This window comes from Brienomyrus brachyistius, unplaced genomic scaffold (genome assembly GCF_023856365.1).
Source record: "Brienomyrus brachyistius isolate T26 unplaced genomic scaffold, BBRACH_0.4 scaffold140, whole genome shotgun sequence".
NCBI lineage: Eukaryota > Metazoa > Chordata > Actinopteri > Osteoglossiformes > Mormyridae > Brienomyrus > Brienomyrus brachyistius.
The window spans coordinates 41,314-61,608 of record NW_026042415.1 but is presented as its reverse complement, the minus strand read 5'-3'; the positions used below and the strand labels follow the sequence as shown (position 1 = coordinate 61,608).

Below are 20,295 nucleotides of genomic sequence, written 5' to 3'. Positions count from 1 at the left end.
AATTATTACCCTTTTTTTTTTAAGGTGCAATTTCAGCCTCCTCGAGCTTCCTCCTCTTGGTGGCACCGCTGGCATCCATGCGTTTTCTTTTCCTGCCAGGCTTTACAGTGCCTACATACCACATCAGTGTCCGGTTCCTGGGAGATCAGTTCCTGCCGGTGATGACTGGGAGCAGATGTCAAAGACCAGTTCAGCCAACAGGGGGTGTAGCGACGCATAGCTGAAAAGTTGGGGTCCTTCTTTCACCCTTAGGGCGAGCTCACTGCAGCACTTTGACTGTCTCCAGCCATTCGGCCTCCCTGCTCTCCCAGCTGTCCACCTCAATCCAGCTGGAGCTCTCTACCGCCAGCTTGGCCATTTCCACCCGATGGCTGGCCTCGATCAGGCCTATCTTCATGTAGCCATCGCCCACTGGTGACAGGATCCCCTTCACCACTTCATACTGTCCTGGGGAAGCCAAGCACAGCACAGGTGTCCTATGTTGAGTACGGTTCATGCTTTTTAACAAAGTAAGTTTCGCATTTAAACTTTGAGGAGCTAAAAGTTAACACGGCGCTATGAACCAGTCAAGAGGCTGGGTATGTCATACTTAATGTTCCCATTAAAAATGGCAACTTTTTACATGAAACCGGGCCGGCACATGCATTTTGTCAGCAGCCTATGACAGGCCAGTGCGCCGTGTATGAAGGCTAGCAGTACCCGTGTCCTCCAGCTGATCCCGTGCCAGTTCAAACATGCGCAGGTGCATGTTCGTCACTGGATTGAAGGAGCCACAAGACAGCAGCACCACCTTTGTTTTCTTCGGTACCTGCAGAAAATGAAATGGGAAACATTACAGAATGACACTAATGTGCATGTAGTCACATGCAGGTTTCTGAATGGGCAGAAGGACAGGGTCCAATGACGGCACCAGTCTGCTACTGATTTTCTAAAAGCGCAATGACTTATTCCAAACTACCACTCATGTCAATAATTTTTCACTCACCTGCGTCACAGCAGGTACCGGACACTGTGGCCACACCGCAGCGGGCGGCGGATGAGTGCGGCCGACACGTCGTTGGCCACCCACTCCTGCACCACGTGGATGTTGCTGCCGTGTGGCAAGAGGAGGTCGGAGCCCTGGGTGAAGGCTTCCGGATTCGATCCTCCACGGGTGATGCACACCAGTCCAAAGTTGGTGAACACCTCCGCAATTTGCTGAGCATTCCACAGCCCCGACACCCCGAAGGAGTCCAGGACATCAGCACCACAAAGTAGCATCACCGGAGGAGGCAGCGAAACCATCAGCATTAAATGATGCAGTTCACAGATCCCCAGGGGGAAATCAGGTTACTGAACCGAGTGTGACAGCAGAAGAGCGAAGATTCACACCCAACTACTACATTTCGGGGCAGGAAAAAGCAAACAAGAATCCAAATTCCATCTTTGCAAACCACTAATCCCCACCCTAAAGTCATGGTATGGGTGGGGGGACCCATTTCAGGCAGCAGAGGGTGCAAAGAAGAGCATATCCAGGATGGGATACCAGTCCCAGGCCAGGATAAGTGGGTAGAAGGATGGATGGATGGATGGATGGATGGATGGATGGATGGATGGATGTCGGATGTCTCTTCGAGTGTTCCGATAATTTCAACGCCATCAAGGGGAGCGGCATAATACAGGAAAAAGGCAAGGGGACTGTAAGGGGAAGCTTTAATTATTACCCCTTTTTTTTTAGGTGCAATTTCAGCCTCCTCGAGCTTCCTCCTCTTGGTGGCACCGCTGGCATCCATGCGTTTTCTTTTCCTGCCAGGCTTTACAGTGCCTACATACCACATCAGTGTCCGGTTCCTGGGAGATCAGTTCCTGCCGGTGATGACTGGGAGCAGATGTCAAAGACCAGTTCAGCCAACAGGGGGTGTAGCGACGCATAGCTGAAAAGTTGGGGTCCTTCTTTCACCCTTAGGGCGAGCTCACTGCAGCACTTTGACTGTCTCCAGCCATTCGGCCTCCCTGCTCTCCCAGCTGTCCACCTCAATCCAGCTGGAGCTCTCTACCGCCAGCTTGGCCATTTCCACCCGATGGCTGGCCTCGATCAGGCCTTTCTTCATGTAGCCATCGCCCACTGGTGATAGGATCCCCTTCACCACTTCATACCGTCCTGGGGAAGCCAAGCACAGCACAGGTGTCCTATGTTGAGTACGGTTCATGCTTTTTAACAAAGTAAGTTTCGCATTTAAACTTTGAGGAGCTAAAAGTTAACACGGCGCTATGAACCAGTCAAGAGGCTGGGTATGTCATACTTAATGTTCCCATTAAAAATGGCAACTTTTTACATGAAACCGGGCCGGCACATGCATTTTGTCAGCAGCTTATGACAGGCCAGTGCGCCGTGTATGAAGGCTAGCAGTACCCGTGTCCTCCAGCTGATCCCGTGCCAGTTCAAACATGCGCAGGTGCATGTTCGTCACTGGATTGAAGGAGCCACAAGACAGCAGCACCACCTTTGTTTTCTTCGGTACCTGCAGAAAATGAAATGGGAAACATTACAGAATGACACTACTGTACATGTAGTCACATGCAGGTTTCTGAATGGGCAGAAGGACAGGGTCCAATGACGGCACCAGTCTGCTACTGATTTTCTAAAAGCGCAATGACTTATTCCAAACTACCACTCATGTCAATAATTTTTCACTCACCTGCGTCACAGCAGGTACCGGACACTGTGGCCACACCGCAGCGGGCGGCGGATGAGTGCGGCCGACACGTCGTTGGCCACCCACTCCTGCACCACGTGGATGTTGCTGCCGTGTGGCAAGAGGAGGTCGGAGCCCTGGGTGAAGGCTTCCGGATTCGATCCGCCACGGGTGATGCACACCAGTCCAAAGTTGGTGACCACCTCCGCAATTTGCTGAGCCTTCCACAGCCCCGACACCCCGAAGGAGTCCAGGACATCAGCACCACAAAGTAGCATCACCGGAGGAGGCAGCGGGACCATCAGCATTAAATGATGCAGTTCACAGATCCCCAGGGGGAAATCAGGTTACTGAACCGAGTGTGACAGCAGAAGAGCGAAGATTCACACCCAACTACTACATTTCGGGGCAGGAAAAAGCAAACAAGAATCCAAATTCCATCTTTGCAAACCACTAATCCCCACCCTAAAGTCATGGTATGGGTGGGGGGACCCATTTCAGGCAGCAGAGGGTGCAAAGAAGAGCATATCCAGGATGGGATACCAGTCCCAGGCCAGGATAAGTGGGTAGAAGGATGGATGGATGGATGGATGGATGGATGGATGGATGGATGGATGGATGGATGTCGGATGTCTCTTCGAGTGTTCCGATAATTTCAACGCCATCAAGGGGAGCGGCATAATACAGGAAAAAGGCAAGGGGACTGTAAGGGGAAGCTTTAATTATTACCCTTTTTTTTTTAAGGTGCAATTTCAGCCTCCTCGAGCTTCCTCCTCTTGGTGGCACCGCTGGCATCCATGCGTTTTCTTTTCCTGCCAGGCTTTACAGTGCCTACATACCACATCAGTGTCCGGTTCCTGGGAGATCAGTTCCTGCCGGTGATGACTGGGAGCAGATGTCAAAGACCAGTTCAGCCAACAGGGGGTGTAGCGACGCATAGCTGAAAAGTTGGGGTCCTTCTTTCACCCTTAGGGCGAGCTCACTGCAGCACTTTGACTGTCTCCAGCCATTCGGCCTCCCTGCTCTCCCAGCTGTCCACCTCAATCCAGCTGGAGCTCTCTACCGCCAGCTTGGCCATTTCCACCCGATGGCTGGCCTCGATCAGGCCTATCTTCTTGTAGCCATCGCCCACTGCTGATAAGATCCCCTTCACCACTTCATACCGTCCTGGGGAAGCCAAGCACAGCACAGGTGTCCTATGTTGAGTACGGTTCATGCTTTTTAACAAAGTAAGTTTCGCATTTAAACTTTGAGGAGCTAAAAGTTAACACGGCGCTATGAACCAGTCAAGAGGCTGGGTATGTCATACTTAATGTTCCCATTAAAAATGGCAACTTTTTACATGAAACCGGGCTGGCACATGCATTTTGTCAGCAGCTTATGACAGGCCAGTGCGCCGTGTATGAAGGCTAGCAGTACCCGTGTCCTCCAGCTGATCCCGTGCCAGTTCAAACATGCGCAGGTGCATGTTCGTCACTGGATTGAAGGAGCCACAAGACAGCAGCACCACCTTTGTTTTCTTCGGTACCTGCAGAAAATGAAATGGGAAACATTACAGAATGACACTACTGTACATGTAGTCACATGCAGGTTTCTGAATGGGCAGAAGGACAGGGTCCAATGACGGCACCAGTCTGCTACTGATTTTCTAAAAGCGCAATGACTTATTCCAAACTACCACTCATGTCAATAATTTTTCACTCACCTGCGTCACAGCAGGTACCGGACACTGTGGCCACACCGCAGCGGGCGGCGGATGAGTGCGGCCGACACGTCGTTGGCCACCCACTCCTGCACCACGTGGATGTTGCTGCCGTGTGGCAAGAGGAGGTCGGAGCCCTGGGTGAAGGCTTCCGGATTCGATCCGCCACGGGTGATGCACACCAGTCCAAAGTTGGTGACCACCTCCGCAATTTGCTGAGCCTTCCACAGCCCCGACACCCCGAAGGAGTCCAGGACATCAGCACCACAAAGTAGCATCACCGGAGGAGGCAGCGGGACCATCAGCATTAAATGATGCAGTTCACAGATCCCCAGGGGGAAATCAGGTTACTGAACCGAGTGTGACAGCAGAAGAGCGAAGATTCACACCCAACTACTACATTTCGGGGCAGGAAAAAGCAAACAAGAATCCAAATTCCATCTTTGCAAACCACTAATCCCCACCCTAAAGTCATGGTGTGGGTGGGGGGACCCATTTCAGGCAGCAGAGGGTGCAAAGAAGAGCATATCCAGGATGGGATACCAGTCCCAGGCCAGGATAAGTGGGTAGAAGGATGGATGGATGGATGGATGGATGGATGGATGTCGGATGTCTCTTCGAGTGTTCCGATAATTTCAATGCCATCAAGGGGAGCGGCATAATACAGGAAAAAGGCAAGGGGACTGTAAGGGGAAGCTTTAATTATTACCCTTTTTTTTTAGGTGCAATTTCAGCCTCCTCGAGCTTCCTCCTCTTGGTGGCACCGCTGGCATCCATGCGTTTTCTTTTCCTGCCAGGCTTTACAGTGCCTACATACCACATCAGTGTCCGGTTCCTGGGAGATCAGTTCCTGCCGGTGATGACTGGGAGCAGATGTCAAAGACCAGTTCAGCCAACAGGGGGTGTAGCGACGCATAGCTGAAAGTTGGGGTCCTTCTTTCACCCTTAGGGCGAGCTCACTGCAGCACTTTGACTGTCTCCAGCCATTCGGCCTCCCTGCTCTCCCAGCTGTCCACCTCAATCCAGCTGGAGCTCTCTACCGCCAGCTTGGCCATTTCCACCCGATGGCTGGCCTCGATCAGGCCTATCTTCATGTAGCCATCGCCCACTGGTGACAGGATCCCCTTCACCACTTCATACCGTCCTGTGGAAGCCAAGCACAGCACAGGTGTCCTATGTTGAGTACGGTTCATGCTTTTTAACAAAGTAAGTTTCGCATTTAAACTTTGAGGAGCTAAAAGTTAACACGGCGCTATGAACCAGTCAAGAGGCTGGGTATGTCATACTTAATGTTCCCATTAAAAATGGCAACTTTTTACATGAAACCGGGCCGGCACATGCATTTTGTCAGCAGCTTATGACAGGCCAGTGCGCCGTGTATGAAGGCTAGCAGTACCCGTGTCCTCCAGCTGATCCCGTGCCAGTTCAAACATGCGCAGGTGCATGTTCGTCACTGGATTGAAGGAGCCACAAGACAGCAGCACCACCTTTGTTTTCTTCGGTACCTGCAGAAAATGAAATGGGAAACATTACAGAATGACACTACTGTACATGTAGTCACATGCAGGTTTCTGAATGGGCAGAAGGACAGGGTCCAATGACGGCACCAGTCTGCTACTGATTTTCTAAAAGCGCAATGACTTATTCCAAACTACCACTCATGTCAATAATTTTTCACTCACCTGCGTCACAGCAGGTACCGGACACTAGGCCAAATATTAATGATTTTATGAATTTTTCATTAGTCAAAAATAGCCATTGATTCGGTCATTGAAAAACAATAGGAACTAGTACTTGACTGATCTGATTCTTGGACGCTTCACTTCAAAATCCTCTAACTTACTTAATTCTTATCCAAATTGCACAACTGAAGTACCATTGGGCAGCTTATAAATAGGACAAGATAATTAGAGTACACACTGTATTAACCCAAACTAACCCCTTCCGTTCTAATGACAGTATGATTTGAGAGAATCTTCAAGGTTGATGAGGCATTGAGCGGACGGATACCACACAAGGATACTACTCTACATCCATGAAATTCCATGCTTCTTTGTTAATGTAAGAGTTAAATCATTTCTAAGCTGGAATAGAGAATAATTAAAGCTTGAAAAGTACTCATTAATCTTTAAAGAGTGGAAAGAAATCACATTTTAGACATTTGATCGAGATCTAAACTATGATTCTGGGTGAGGTAAATAATGTTGCGATTAAACTAATATTAAATGTCCTTGGGGAGTTTTATTTCTGCCTGGATGGTTGGCCTTTTTCCAGGATTTTCGTCCACCATGATGGATTCGCTGACTGGACCACCAGTCCTTTCGGTCCCTAAGAAAGTACTTTCTCGACATGTATTTTTCATGAAACTTTGTCAGTGTACAGTTTTAAAATAGTATAAAATGTCAACTTACCTTAGGATAGTGTCAAAAACTGTTCGAGAGTTAGAACCGGCCGAATACGAGACAAATTTTCAGTACGTGCGAATCAATGGAAATTGTTGACAGATGTGGAAAAATTCGAAAACGATGTTGTAGATGGGCATTTCCTCTATGCCATAGCAGGGATTCCCTGGGAAATCCGTCTCAAACAACTAATAGAAAGCGGGCTTTCTCGGAGACATACACAATACCCAACCTCGTTAGCAGGCTACCTGGAGAAAATCGCTCCCGCTGAACACGGTGATTGTAACGTAGCTAATCTGGGGCTCCATTTAATAAACTCCTGGAAATGTTCTTCTGTTTTAGAAAAAAAAGACCGCACCTAGCCATCAGTTAATTTTAATAAACGCAACGCGAATCCCAGCGGTGCCTCCAGTTTATGTAGCGCCCCCTTCGGCCCTCTATGGGGTCGAACACTATTAACACTAACCGGTGGGCCCTGGTTTCGTTCGTCCTCTCCCTTTCTTGCGCAGCGATCCAGTCAAAGCCTGTGCTAAGCTAGCATAGGCTATGTTCGGTGCAGTCATCTCAGCAATACACAATGACGCAATTAACTTTAAAACATTTACTAGGTGGCACTAATCGACACCAAACCTAATACATTCAAACATATATGTGACCCTCCAGCACAAAACCGTACAGAAGTCGCATGGCCGTATTTTTAGATATTTTTTGAGGATTTCTTGTGCTCTTTCATTTGATACCATAACCCTAATTTCTAATTTTTGGCACAAGTGTACAGTTTTGTGCTGGAGGGTCACACACAAAGAGCTTTGTTCTTTTTGCTCTCGAGCAGAGCACACGGGTAACGGTGACGTTAAAGCACCGCGAGCGCTATATGCTGCCCCGCGCTCTGACGACATCTACGGTTCCCCGCGCGACGACTATCGATAATCAGCGGACGGGGAACGTGCGGCTCGCGCCCGGAGCGCTTTCCTGACACGCGCGCCCCCTCCCATACTCTGCGCAGTACGGGCGGCGCGTCCCCCCCCCCCCCGGCTGTGTTAGACAGCACGTGTCGCTGAACTCGGGGGTTACCTTCCCTCATAATTGTGACCCTCCAACACAAAACTGTACACCTGGGTCAAAAATTAGAAATCAGGATTATGTTATCAAATGAAAGAGCACAAAAAAACCCTCGAAAAATCTCAAAATACGGCCATGCGACTTCCGTACAGTTTTGTGCTGGGGGGTCACATATAGAATAACCCTCAGTCCGTTAGTCCATCAAAACACTTAAATATGCAGAAAATTTAAACAAAAAATCGTGACAGGCCTGGTCGATGCTTGCGTCCTTAGTGACCACAATCGAAGAATGGCCGCTTCACTCCGAAGAGCAAAACTAAAGAAATAATACGCCTACCAGTCCACCCCATTCCAGGCGTGTTCCGAATCCTGGAGTAAGGCAATAACTTTCCTTCGTCCCACGGTCTTTCTCTCCCATACGGCGAATCTGTTCTCCCTCTCCGAAGCGACTGGGCCGGTGTTTCTCCACTCTCCGCAGCTTGCGACGACTGCCTCACAAAACGAGCTGTCCTGCGACTCCCGCTCCAGCTGGCTTCTCTCGTTTGACCGGGTGCACTGGCGTTTCTCTCCACTCCACGGCTTGAAAACAGTCACTCAGAAGGCGGACAGTCTTGCGGACAGTTTATCGCCTGCTCCTCTCCCCCACCAGCTTCTCCCGCCTTTCTTTTCCGTTTTTTCCCGCCATAGTTTCCCACTACTCTTTTCCCGATTGGTGGACATAAACAGTAGCCAATCAAATCAAAGCGATTTATGCGGAGCCTGCATCAGTGGAGCACCTATATCATGCCCTATCCATACTCCGCAAAATAAAAAAAGAATCGAACACCGGATTACACTTAGGGTGAGCTCACCGTAGCACTTTGACTGTCTTTTGACTGTCTCCAGCCATTCAGGGTTACTACGTACCCCGGATACAACGTTTTCACCTTTTCAACGTACAGGTTTCTAATTCCCGTTTTTAGCCTATGTATTATTCCAATAGCAGCCATTGTTTACAGCGTACACCCTTACAGCGTAAACTTCGATACAACATCCAAATTTCTAGAGAAAATACGAAAACTAACCATCGTTACAACATACAGCGCTCTCCCCGCCCACCACAACTTACGTCGCTACATCTACCTGGTCTTCGCCCGACAATGCACATTTGTCTTGATTTAATTTGACCAATATTTCATTAATATTTTCAGGCCAAATGCCAATTTGGATGCGAATGTTTATTTTAAAAATCCATTTTGACCAGCCGTTGTGTATTTTCGTTGCCGTTTATCGCCAGCCGGCACTAAGTAATCGTGAGTAATTTAAGGAAAATTTCAAGGATCCATTTCAAGGAGCTTTGTCGAATTATTTAACAGGTAATAATGTGTTCGTTTGTTTTGTAGTCAATTTAAGGGTCTGTTCTATTCAAGTTTTATCATTTACATGGATATTTCGTGAGTTCTTTCATCCATCTCGCACTAAGTGGTTACAGCGTTCTATGCTTATAACGTACATATTTTTGATATCCCGTCTTGTACGTAGTAACGAGGTTCGACTGTAGCAGAATATTTCCCTGAAAAGAATTCTGAAAGTGATTTCCATGACAGAAATCTGCTTATAGATAAGGATATAACGCACCATACTACTGACCAACTTTAAGTTATGCATTTCAGTTGCGATTCAAATTACGGCACGAGCATCATTTTGATTTTCAAAGTGACTGCTTATCCTAATTCGCAGTTATCATGAACATAAATAGAACAGACGTAGTTTAATCGCATATCTCAGTGAAAGCTATCCCACATCACAAAATAAAAGGTCTAACGCTTTACTACCTGTACATCAATCAAAGCAGAAGATAATAGGTCTTGTTCGCTTTTTGCCCAAACGGGATACAAGCCCGAACGAACCGATCATCTCCAGTTGTAATCAACACATGTACAGCCCTCCGTATATTTAAGCACTCGTGGCCCAAAGTACCTCATCAACGGTCCGGGCAGTGCGTGTGCGCTTAGCGTTAGCGATGAGAGTTTTCCGAGACATTGTCCATTATAATGTGACTGCCGACACTGGAAGCTTCGTAAGCGTGCACGCAAATTTGAACCCTGCTGCAGTAAACCACGCCCACATATGTGTCTTGAAATTTTAACTGAGTCTGCAGACGAATCAAAATAAATCTTACTTTAAATGGAAACTGTCAAACGGTCAAAAATTCCCACAAACACACTCCTACACCTTGTGGACAGCCTTTCCAGAAGGGGTGAAGCTGTTATAGCTGCAAAGGGTGGGTCAACTCCATGTTAAAGCCTTTGTATTGAGAATGGGATGTCATGCCATGACAAAACTTCATGTGTGTCCCAGTACTTTTGACAATAAAGTGTATATTGACATACCTGTATTTTAATTTATGCACTAGTGAAAAAAATAATAATTTAAGCAGTGAAAAAACCATCAGCTTGCTGTCTACAAAAAACTTCAAGAGTCCAGCACAAAGCACTTAACCCTCAACATAAAACTTATTACATAGTGTGTAAACTTGTTGATTAAAGCCTTTATATACATAGAATGCCTTCAACATCTACTGACTGGGGACAGTTGTTCAAGTCAATACTCAAGTCATTTAGGATTGTAAAACAGTCTTTATTAAGAGCAATATGGGAATCCCCAAGAAATAATTATTGATAATTTATTGATCCCCGTGGAGAAATTGTCTTCATGCCTCCCTCGACTTGCTCTTTGTAGATTGTGATATAAAATTCTTGATTATGCTAATCCGTAATCAATAATGGAATATAGATGATTATGCAAAATGAATTACCTAATCAGTAATTAACAACTGAGTTTATAATGTGTTGTTGATTTACACATAGTGGATGAAAAAATGTAATTTACTTGTCATTAATTGAATGTATCAAACAATAATGCAAATCTACTTAAGTAAGAAATTTCTATTTTCTATAGAGGAATTAACATGTTTGCCATATATTGCTTGTTCAGCAAGAGGTCCAGGTCAAAGCAAAGGCATGACCTGAGAAGTAAGCTGTTGCACAAGATATTATAAAATGTATGCATGGTATTGGATAATATAAAATGTAGAAAAAGAGAACAACGAGTCCTAGAATGATACAGCAAAAGGAAAAGTCCCAAATAGATAGACTTGTTCTAAGCTGATAGGTGGACCTTGAAAAAGTAGAAGGAACTGGTACCTCCAAATGGCCAAACTTTCCTTTTGCTGCCTGGACCTTGAAAGGCAGAAGTAACTGGAACGTCCAGATATCCGACTTGTCCTTGATTTGTCAGATGACTGCCGCATTTTAGGCCATAAAAGATGTATGCATTTGTTGCTCGGGGAGCAGAACACGAGACGCATGATTGCTGGGAGTCTGTTCCCTTTGAGCTCATCGAATAATAAAGTTCTGTCAAACACTTAAGCATCGGACTTCGAGAAATTTCTTCCACAAGATCTAGTAAGTTGTCTGCGAAGGGCAGCCACCTGTAGCGGCACCCGGGGAGCTGGGGGTTAAGGGCCTAGCTCAAGGACCCACAGACATGCTGAGGCTGGGTTTGAACCGGTGACCTTGTGATTATAGGCACACAGGATTAGCCCACTGAACGACACGCTGCCTCCCCTTCCCAAATGGGAATATAGAAATGGCAAGATGACGAGGCTAATTTTATGATTTTAATCATATTTCATCATTGAAAGATATGCCATATCACAAAATAAACTAACAGGAAATTTGAAGAAGGCATGTGATGAAAATTAGAGAATGGTTAAGAAGCTTTTGTAGATAAAGCCTACAAATGAATTCTGTCACTTATTTACTTCTTGAAAAAATGAAAAGACAATCTTTATTCTTTAAACTTGACGATTAAAGCCTTTATTTACTTAGAATGCATTCAACATCTACTGACTGGGGACATTTGTTCAAGTCAGTTAGGTTCCCCGCGTGTTTCTGCAGAGAAGCCAATACAATGCCAGCATTCCTCTGCTCACTCTCAGCAGTGTAGAGCCGCCGATCCTGGGTGTAGCTCAGCACCGAGTCGAGCAGCAGGTACCGGACACGTTGTCAGTCACCCACTCGCACAACATGTGGACGTTGCGGCAGTGTGGCCAGAGGAGGTCGGAGCCACCAGTCTGTAGCTGCTGATGATCTCCACGGTGTCCTGGGGCTTCCACAGCCCAGGCTCCCCGAAAGAGTCCAGCACGTCAGCGTCAAACAGCAGCGTCAACCGCGGCTCGTCTGGGGAGGCAGCAGAATCATCAGCATTAAAGGATGCAGTTTACAGATCCATCTATCCATCATCTACCGCTTTTCCAGGTCGGGTCGCGGGAGCAGCAGTCTAAGCAGGGAAACCCAGACTTCCCTCTCCCAGCTGAAGTCAGCAGCACCCCCATCCCCACCATAAACAGTGTTGATGCTGCACCGCTTTCCCGCCCTGAGCCGCCGGACCAGAATCTCCTCGGAGCTGTCCAGAAGTCGTTCTCCATGGCCTCGCCAAACTCCTCCCATAGCCGAGTTATTGCCACAGCGACCGCCGAAGCCGCGTCCCGCTCGGCCCGCTGGTAATCATCAGCTGCCTCCGGAGTCCCACAGGCCAGAAAGGCCCAATAGGACTCCTTCTTCAGCTTGACAGCATCTCTGACCACCGGTGTCCACCAAATTCCATCTTTACAAACCACTAATCCCCACCGTAAAGTCATGGTATCGGTGGGGGGGGGGGTCCTATTTCAGGCAGCAGAGGGTGCAAAGAGGAGCATATCCAGGATGGGATACCAGTCCCAGGCCAGGATAAGTGGGCTGAAGATGGATAGAAGGAAACAAGGGGACTGTGCAAGGGGAAGTTTTGATTGATACCTGTTTTTTGAGGTGGCCCCTTGGGTGCAATCTCTGCCTCCTCAAGCTTCCTCCTCTTGGTGATGCATTAAGGGGATTCCAAACCAATGGGAAGATGGAAATGGCAAGTTGACGAGGCTACAGGAGGGCAGAGTGGCAGAGGGGGGTTGTGCTTACTCCTGCGTTCTTGCACATTTCTGGAGAGGAGCCAGCACAACCCCTTCGTTCCTCTGCTCACTCTCCGCATTGTACAGCTGCCGCTCCTGAATGTAGCCGAGCACCGGGTCGGGCAGAAGGTAGCGGACACTGTGGCCACACCGCAGCCCGTGGCGGATGCGAGTGGCCGACACATCGTTGGCCACCCACTCCTGCACCACGTGGATGTTGCTGCGGTGTGGCAAGAGGAGGTCGGAGCCCTGTATGAAGGCTTCCGCATCCGATCCGCCGCGGGTGATGCACACCAGTCCAAATGTGCTGGCAATCTCCTCGATGTGCTGAGGCTTCCACAGCCCCGGCACACCGAATGATTCCAGCACATCAGCACCGCAGAGTAGCATCACGCGCGGCTCACCTGAGGAGGCAGCGGAAACATCAGTATTAAATGATGCAGTTCACAGATCCCCAGGGGGAAATCAGGTTACTGGACTGAGTGTGACAGCAAAAGAATGAAGATTCACACCCAGCTACTACATTTATGGGCAGGAAAAGCAAACAAGAATCCACATTCCATCTTTGCAAACCATTAATCCCCACCCTAAAGTCATGGTATGGGTGGGGGGACCAATTTCAGGCAGCAGAGGGTGCAAAGAAGAGCATATCCAGGATGGGATACCAGTCCCAGGCCAGGATAAGTGGGTAGAAGATGGATAGAAGGATGGATGGATGTTGTATGTCTATTCAAGTGTTCCGATAATTTCAACACCATCGAGGGGAGCGGCATAATGCAGTAAGAAGGCAAAGGGACTGTGTAAGGGGAAGCTCCAATTATTACCTGTTTTTTTAGGTGCAATATCAGGCTCTTCGAGCTTCCTCCTCTTGGTGGCACTGCTGGCATCCATGCGTTTTCTTTTCCTGCCAGGTTTTGCAGTGCCTACCACATCAGTGTCCGGTTCCTGGGAGAGCAGTTCCTGTTGTTGATGCCTGGGAGCAGATGTTAAAGATTAGTTCAGCCAACAGTGGGTGTAGCGGTCAAAGGAAAAGACTCATAGCTGAAAGTTGGGGTCCTTCTTTCACCCTTAGGGCGAGCTCACCGTAGCACTTTGACTGTCTCTTGCCAGTCGGCCTGCCTGCTCTCCCAGCTGTCCACCTCAATCCAGCTGGAGCTCTCTACCGCCAGCTTGGCCATTTCCACCCGATGGCTGGCCTCGATCAGGCCTATCTTCTTGTAGCCATCGCCCACTGGTGACAGGATCCCCTTCACCACTTCATACCGTCCTGTGGAAGCCAAGCACAGCACAGGTGTCCTATGTTGAGTGCGGTTCATGCTTTTTAACAAAGTAAGTTTCGCATTTAAACTTTGAGGAGCTAAAAGTTAACACGGCGCTATGAACCAGTAAAGAGGCTGGGTATGTCATACTTAATGTTCCCATTAAAAATGGCAACTTTTTACATGAAACCGGGCCGGCACATGCATTTTGTCAGCAGCCTATGACAGGCCAGTGTGCCGTGTATGAAGGCTAGCAGTACCCGTGTCCTCCAGGTGATCTCTTGCCAGTTCAAACATGCGCAGGTGCATATTTGTCACTGGGTTGAAAGACCCACAAGACAGCAGCACCACCTTTGATTTCTTCGGTACCTGCAGAAAATGAAATGGGAAACATTAGAGAATGACACTAATGTGCATGTAGTCACATGCAGGTTTCTGAATGGGCAGAAGGACAGGGTCCAATGACGGCACCAGACTGCTACTGATTTTCTAAAGCGCAATGACTTATTCCAAACTACCACTTATGTCAATAATCTTCCATCCAGCTGTGTGACATAGATAGATATTATACTAAGCATTACTGTATGTAGCATAGTCTATTCATATTGTGGTTGTTTTCTTTCTACAGATTTCTATTTAGATTTTATCTAGACTATTTTATTTTATATTGTTCTTGTGTCTTTGTGTTGTGGCAGTCTGCATAAGCACTTTCCTCCGGGATCAATAAAGTTTTCTGATTCTAGTGACATTCCAACTATCAACCTAAGGTCTTAACCCACTGAAAGATACACCAAAACAAGCAGGATGCTTCAGCTTCTTACTCTAGGTTCTTAGTTTTATAATAGTATTTCAGTACTTAATCCAGCAATAATCTGTAACACTGCTTTGAATATTTCCCTCAACAGAATTCTGAAAGTGATTTCCATGACAGAAATCTGCTTATAGATAAGGATATAACGCACCATACTACTGACCAACTTTAAGTTATGCATTTCAGTTGCGATCCAAATTACGGCACGAGCGTCATTTTTGTGATTTTCAAAGTGACTGCTTATCCTAATTCGCAGTTATCATGAACATGAATAGAACAGACGTAGTTTAATCGCATATTTCAGTGAAAGCTATCCCACATCACAAAATAAATGGTCTAACGCTTTACTACCAGTACATCAATCAAAGCAGAAGATAATAGGTCTTGTTCGCTTTTTGCCCAAACGGGATACAAGCCCGAACGAACCGATCATCTCCAGTTGTAATCAACACATGTTCAGCCCTCCGTATACTTAAGCACTCGTGGCCCAAAGTACCTCATCAAAGGTCCGCGCAGTGCGTGTGCGCTTAGCGCTAGCGATGGGACGTTTCCGAGACATTGGCCGTTATGATGTGACTGACGATACTGGAAGCTTTGAACCCGTGCGCGCAAATTTGAACCCAGCTGCGGTAAACCACGCCCACAGTTGTGTGACGAAATCTGAACTGTGTCTGCCGACGAATCAAAATGAATCTTACTTTAAATGGAAATATGTATAGCAGATAATAAATGCGCAAGCGCACATATTGGAATACTTTGCCGAAAGCCAATACACCTCATGCAACGTTTTGGAATTCTAAAGTGCAAAGCATTTATTGGACATTTGCATTGTAACACTGGAAATGGGATGCTTCCGAGACATCGAAGCTTGGACCGCCCCCATTAAGTACTTTTTCGAAGCTCGTATGGACACCAATTGCCATGTGACTGTGACCTTGGAAGCTACGAAGTTTTAGAACGCATGTACAGTTGTGTGACGAAATCTTATCTTTGTCTGCCGACGAATCAAAAAGAACATTACTTTAAATGGAAATATGTATTATGGTGTGAGGTTGCTTTTCTAGGGTTGGGCTTGGCTCCTTAGTGCCAGTGAAAGGAACTCCTAATGCTGCAGCATTCAAAGCCATTTTGTACAATTTCATGCTCCCAACGTTGTGGGAACAGTTTGGGGATGGCCCCTTCCTTTTCCTACATGACTGTACACCAATGCACAAAGCAAGGTCCATAAGCACGTGGATGAGCAAGTCTGGTGTGGAGGAACTTCACTGGCCTGCACAGAGCCCTGACCTCAACCGGATAGAACACCTTTGGGATGAATTAGAGCAGAGACTGTGAGCCTGGCCTTCTCGTCCAACATGAGTGCCTGACCTCACAAATGCTCTCCTGGAAGAGCGGTCAAAAATTCCCACAAACACACTCCTACACCTTGTGGACAGCCTTTCCAGAAGGGGTGAAGCTGTTATAGCTGCAAAGGGTGGGTCGACTCCATGTTAAAGCTTTTGTATTAAGAATGGGATGTCATGCCATGACAAAAGTTCATGTGTGTCCCAGTACTTTTGACAATAAAGTGTATATTGACATACCTGTATTTTAATTTATGCACTAGTGAAAAAAAATAATAATTTAAGCAGTGAAAAAACCATCAGCTTGCTGTCTACAAACAACTTCAAGGGTCCAGCACCAAGCACTTAAGCCTCAACATAAAACTTATTACATAGTGTGTAAACTTGTTGATTAAAGCCTTTATATACATAGAATGCCTTCAACATCTACTGACTGGGGACAGTTGTTCAAGTCAATACTCAAGTCATTTAGGATTGTAAAACAGTCTTTATTAAGAGCAATATGGGAATCCCCAAGAAATAATAATTATTGATAATTTATTGATCCCCGTGGAGAAATTGTCTTCATGCCTCCCTCGACTTGCTCTTTGTAGATTGTGATATAAAATTCTTGATTATGCTAATCCGTAATCAATAATGGAATATAGATGATTATGCAAAATGAATTACCTAATCAGTAGTTAACAATTGAGTTTATAATGTGTTGTTGATTTACACATAGTGGATGAAAAAATGTAATTTACTTGTCATTAATTGAATGTATCAAACAATAATGCAAATCTACTTAAGTAAGAAATTTCTATTTTCTATAGAGGAATTAACATGTTTGCCATATATTGCTTGTTCAGCAAGAGGTCCAGGTCAAAGCAAAGGCATGACCTGAGAAGTAAGCTGTTGCAGAAGGTATTATAAAATGCATGCATGGTATTGGATAATATCAAATGTAGAAAAAGAGAACAACGAGTCCTAGAATGATATAGCAAAAGGAAAAGTCCCAAATAGATAGACTTGTTCTAAGCTGATAGGTGGACCTTGAAAAAGTAGAAGGAACTGGTACCTCCAAATGGTCTAGCTTTCCTTTTGCTGCCTGGACCTTGAAAGGCAGACGTAACTGGAACGTCCAGATATCCGACTTGTCCTTGATTTGTCAGATGACTGCCGCATTTTAGGCCATAAAAGATGTATGCATTTGTTGCTCGGGGAGCAGAACACGAGACGCATGATTGCTGGGAGTCTGTTCCCTTTGAGCTCATCGAATAATAAAATTCTGTCAAACACTTAAGCATCGGACTTCGAGAAATTTCTTCCACAAGATCTAGTAAGTTGTCTGCGAAGGGCAGCCACCTGTAGCGGCACCCGGGGAGCTGGGGGTTAAGGGCCTAGCTCAAGGACCCACAGACATGCTGAGGCTGGGTTTGAACCGGTGACCTTGTGATTATAGGCACACAGGATTAGCCCACTGAACGACACGCTGCCTCCCCTTCCCAAATGGGAATATAGAAATGGCAAGATGACGAGGCTAATTTTATGATTTTAATCATATTTCATCATTGAAAGATATGCCATATCACAAAATAAACTAACAGGAAATTTGAAGAAGGCATGTGATGAAAATTAGAGAATGGTTAAGAAGCTTTTGTAGATAAAGCCTACAAATGAATTCTGTCACTTATTTACTTCTTGAAAAAATGAAAAGACAATCTTTATTCTTTAAACTTGACGATTAAAGCCTTTATTTACTTAGAATGCATTCAACATCTACTGACTGGGGACATTTGTTCAAGTCAGTTAGGTTCCCCGCGTGTTTCTGCAGAGAAGCCAATACAATGCCAGCATTCCTCTGCTCACTCTCAGCAGTGTAGAGCCGCCGATCCTGGGTGTAGCTCAGCACCGAGTCGAGCAGCAGGTACCGGACACGTTGTCAGTCACCCACTCGCACAACATGTGGACGTTGCGGCAGTGTGGCCAGAGGAGGTCGGAGCCACCAGTCTGTAGCTGCTGATGATCTCCACGGTGTCCTGGGGCTTCCACAGCCCAGGCTCCCCGAAAGAGTCCAGCACGTCAGCGTCAAACAGCAGCGTCAACCGCGGCTCGTCTGGGGAGGCAGCAGAATCATCAGCATTAAAGGATGCAGTTTACAGATCCATCTATCCATCATCTACCGCTTTTCCAGGTCGGGTCGCGGGAGCAGCAGTCTAAGCAGGGAAACCCAGACTTCCCTCTCCCAGCTGAAGTCAGCAGCACCCCCATCCCCACCATAAACAGTGTTGATGCTGCACCGCTTTCCCGCCCTGAGCCGCCGGACCAGAATCTCCTCGGAGCCGTCCAGAAGTCGTTCTCCATGGCCTCGCCAAACTCCTCCCATAGCCGAGTTATTGCCACAGCGACCGCCGAAGCCGCGTCCCGCTCGGCCCGCTGGTAATCATCAGCTGCCTCCGGAGTCCCACAGGCCAGAAAGGCCCAATAGGACTCCTTCTTCAGCTTGACAGCATCTCTGACCACCGGTGTCCACCAAATTCCATCTTTACAAACCACTAATCCCCACCGTAAAGTCATGGTATCGGTGGGGGGGGGGTCCTATTTCAGGCAGCAGAGGGTGCAAAGAGGAGCATATCCAGGATGGGATACCAGTCCCAGGCCAGGATAAGTGGGCTGAAGATGGATAGAAGGAAACAAGGGGACTGTGCAAGGGGAAGTTTTGATTGATACCTGTTTTTTGAGGTGGCCCCTTGGGTGCAATCTCTGCCTCCTCAAGCTTCCTCCTCTTGGTGATGCATTAAGGGGATTCCAAACCAATGGGAAGATGGAAATGGCAAGTTGACGAGGCTACAGGAGGGCAGAGTGGCAGAGGGGGGTTGTGCTTACTCCTGCGTTCTTGCACATTTCTGGAGAGGAGCCAGCACAACCCCTTCGTTCCTCTGCTCACTCTCCGCATTGTACAGCTGCCGCTCCTGAATGTAGCCGAGCACCGGGTCGGGCAGAAGGTAGCGGACACTGTGGCCACACCGCAGCCCGTGGCGGATGCGAGTGGCCGACACATCGTTGGCCACCCACTCCTGCACCACGTGGATGTTGCTGCGGTGTGGCAAGAGGAGGTCGGAGCCCTGTATGAAGGCTTCCGCATCCGATCCGCCGCGGGTGATGCACACCAGTCCAAATGTGCTGGCAATCTCCTCGATGTGCTGAGGCTTCCACAGCCCCGGCACACCGAATGATTCCAGCACATCAGCACCGCAGAGTAGCATCACGCGCGGCTCACCTGAGGAGGCAGCGGAAACATCAGTATTAAATGATGCAGTTCACAGATCCCCAGGGGGAAATCAGGTTACTGAACTGAGTGTGACAGCAAAAGAATGAAGATTCACACCCAGCTACTACATTTATGGGCAGGAAAAGCAAACAAGAATCCACATTCCATCTTTGCAAACCATTAATCCCCACCCTAAAGTCATGGTATGGGTGGGGGGACCAATTTCAGGCAGCAGAGGGTGCAAAGAAGAGCATATCCAGGATGGGATACCAGTCCCAGGCCAGGATAAGTGGGTAGAAGATGGATAGAAGGATGGATGGATGTTGTATGTCTATTCAAGTGTTCCGATAATTTCAACACCATCGAGGGGAGCGGCATAATGCAGTAAGAAGGCAAAGGGACTGTGTAAGGGGAAGCTCCAATTATTACCTGTTTTTTTAGGTGCAATATCAGGCTCTTCGAGCTTCCTCCTCTTGGTGGCACTGCTGGCATCCATGCGTTTTCTTTTCCTGCCAGGTTTTGCAGTGCCTACCACATCAGTGTCCGGTTCCTGGGAGAGCAGTTCCTGTTGTTGATGCCTGGGAGCAGATGTTAAAGATTAGTTCAGCCAACAGTGGGTGTAGCGGTCAAAGGAAAAGACTCATAGCTGAAAGTTGGGGTCCTTCTTTCACCCTTAGGGCGAGCTCACCGTAGCACTTTGACTGTCTCTTGCCAGTCGGCCTGCCTGCTCTCCCAGCTGTCCACCTCAATCCAGCTGGAGCTCTCTACCGCCAGCTTGGCCATTTCCACCCGATGGCTGGCCTCGAT

General features: G+C 47.3%; 5 protein-coding genes across 5 annotated transcripts; all 5 read right to left on the bottom strand.

Annotated features, from left to right (window-relative positions):
- Positions 1–46: 46 nt before the first annotated feature.
- Positions 47–1,260, bottom strand: LOC125727969 (nicotinamide/nicotinic acid mononucleotide adenylyltransferase 1-like). The gene is made up of 4 exons (XM_049004967.1): positions 1,165–1,260; positions 986–1,090; positions 700–808; positions 47–447 (listed from the first exon to the last, which is right to left on the bottom strand). Exons 1-4 carry the CDS (start codon positions 1,258–1,260, stop codon positions 260–262), a joined length of 498 nt encoding a protein of 165 aa, XP_048860924.1. The 3' UTR covers positions 47–259.
- Positions 1,261–1,288: 28 nt separating this feature from the next.
- Positions 1,289–4,655, bottom strand: LOC125727968 (nicotinamide/nicotinic acid mononucleotide adenylyltransferase 1-like). Its single transcript, XM_049004965.1, has 4 exons — positions 4,560–4,655; positions 4,381–4,485; positions 4,095–4,203; positions 1,289–2,140 (listed from the first exon to the last, which is right to left on the bottom strand). Exons 1-4 carry the CDS (start codon positions 4,653–4,655, stop codon positions 1,953–1,955), a joined length of 498 nt encoding a protein of 165 aa, XP_048860922.1. The 3' UTR covers positions 1,289–1,952.
- A 673-nt stretch (positions 4,656–5,328) lies between these two features.
- On the bottom strand, positions 5,329–5,974 carry LOC125727982 (nicotinamide/nicotinic acid mononucleotide adenylyltransferase 1-like). Its single transcript, XM_049005003.1, has 2 exons — positions 5,774–5,974; positions 5,329–5,521 (listed from the first exon to the last, which is right to left on the bottom strand). Exons 1-2 carry the CDS (start codon positions 5,820–5,822, stop codon positions 5,334–5,336), a joined length of 237 nt encoding a protein of 78 aa, XP_048860960.1. The 5' UTR covers positions 5,823–5,974; the 3' UTR covers positions 5,329–5,333.
- A 6,388-nt stretch (positions 5,975–12,362) lies between these two features.
- On the bottom strand, positions 12,363–18,760 carry LOC125727967 (nicotinamide/nicotinic acid mononucleotide adenylyltransferase 1-like). Its single transcript, XM_049004964.1, has 6 exons — positions 18,751–18,760; positions 18,224–18,333; positions 14,345–14,453; positions 13,909–14,092; positions 13,650–13,798; positions 12,363–13,247 (listed from the first exon to the last, which is right to left on the bottom strand). Exons 1-6 carry the CDS (start codon positions 18,758–18,760, stop codon positions 12,832–12,834), a joined length of 978 nt encoding a protein of 325 aa, XP_048860921.1. The 3' UTR covers positions 12,363–12,831.
- On the bottom strand, positions 18,635–20,182 carry LOC125727978 (nicotinamide/nicotinic acid mononucleotide adenylyltransferase 1-like). Its single transcript, XM_049004998.1, has 2 exons — positions 19,918–20,182; positions 18,635–19,497 (listed from the first exon to the last, which is right to left on the bottom strand). The coding sequence occupies exons 1-2, from the start codon at positions 19,982–19,984 to the stop codon at positions 19,100–19,102; spliced, it is 465 nt and encodes a 154-aa protein (XP_048860955.1). The 5' UTR covers positions 19,985–20,182; the 3' UTR covers positions 18,635–19,099.
- Positions 20,183–20,295: the final 113 nt, after the last annotated feature.

What these genes read in the sequence shown, in the direction of transcription:
- LOC125727982 (XM_049005003.1), bottom strand. Translation starts at nt 5,822, where the DNA reads ATGCACCTGCGCATGTTTGAACTGGCACGGGATCAGCTGGAGGACACG. An exon ending in GGATCAGCTGGAGGACACGG is followed by an intron (nt 5,522 to 5,773) that starts GTACTGCTAGCC and finishes TGGCTTCCACAG; the next exon opens with GACGGTATGAAGTGGTGAAG.
- LOC125727969 (XM_049004967.1), bottom strand. Translation starts at nt 1,260, where the DNA reads ATGCTACTTTGTGGTGCTGATGTCCTGGACTCCTTCGGGGTGTCGGGG. An exon ending in CGGTACCTGCTGTGACGCAG is followed by an intron (nt 809 to 985) that starts GTGAGTGAAAAA and finishes CATTTTCTGCAG; the next exon opens with GTACCGAAGAAAACAAAGGT. An exon ending in GGATCAGCTGGAGGACACGG is followed by an intron (nt 448 to 699) that starts GTACTGCTAGCC and finishes TGGCTTCCCCAG; the next exon opens with GACAGTATGAAGTGGTGAAG.
- LOC125727968 (XM_049004965.1), bottom strand. Translation starts at nt 4,655, where the DNA reads ATGCTACTTTGTGGTGCTGATGTCCTGGACTCCTTCGGGGTGTCGGGG. An exon ending in TGGTCACCAACTTTGGACTG is followed by an intron (nt 4,486 to 4,559) that starts GTGTGCATCACC and finishes GCCACACGGCAG; the next exon opens with CAACATCCACGTGGTGCAGG. An exon ending in GGATCAGCTGGAGGACACGG is followed by an intron (nt 2,141 to 4,094) that starts GTACTGCTAGCC and finishes TGGCTTCCCCAG; the next exon opens with GACGGTATGAAGTGGTGAAG.
- LOC125727978 (XM_049004998.1), bottom strand. Translation starts at nt 19,984, where the DNA reads ATGGATGCCAGCAGTGCCACCAAGAGGAGGAAGCTCGAAGAGCCTGAT. An exon ending in TATTGCACCTAAAAAAACAG is followed by an intron (nt 19,498 to 19,917) that starts GTAATAATTGGA and finishes CTGCCTCCTCAG; the next exon opens with GTGAGCCGCGCGTGATGCTA.
- LOC125727967 (XM_049004964.1), bottom strand. An exon ending in TCATCAGCAGCTACAGACTG is followed by an intron (nt 14,454 to 18,223) that starts GTGGCTCCGACC and finishes CATTTTCTGCAG; the next exon opens with GTACCGAAGAAATCAAAGGT. An exon ending in TATTGCACCTAAAAAAACAG is followed by an intron (nt 13,248 to 13,649) that starts GTAATAATTGGA and finishes TTAATACTGATG; the next exon opens with TTTCCGCTGCCTCCTCAGGT.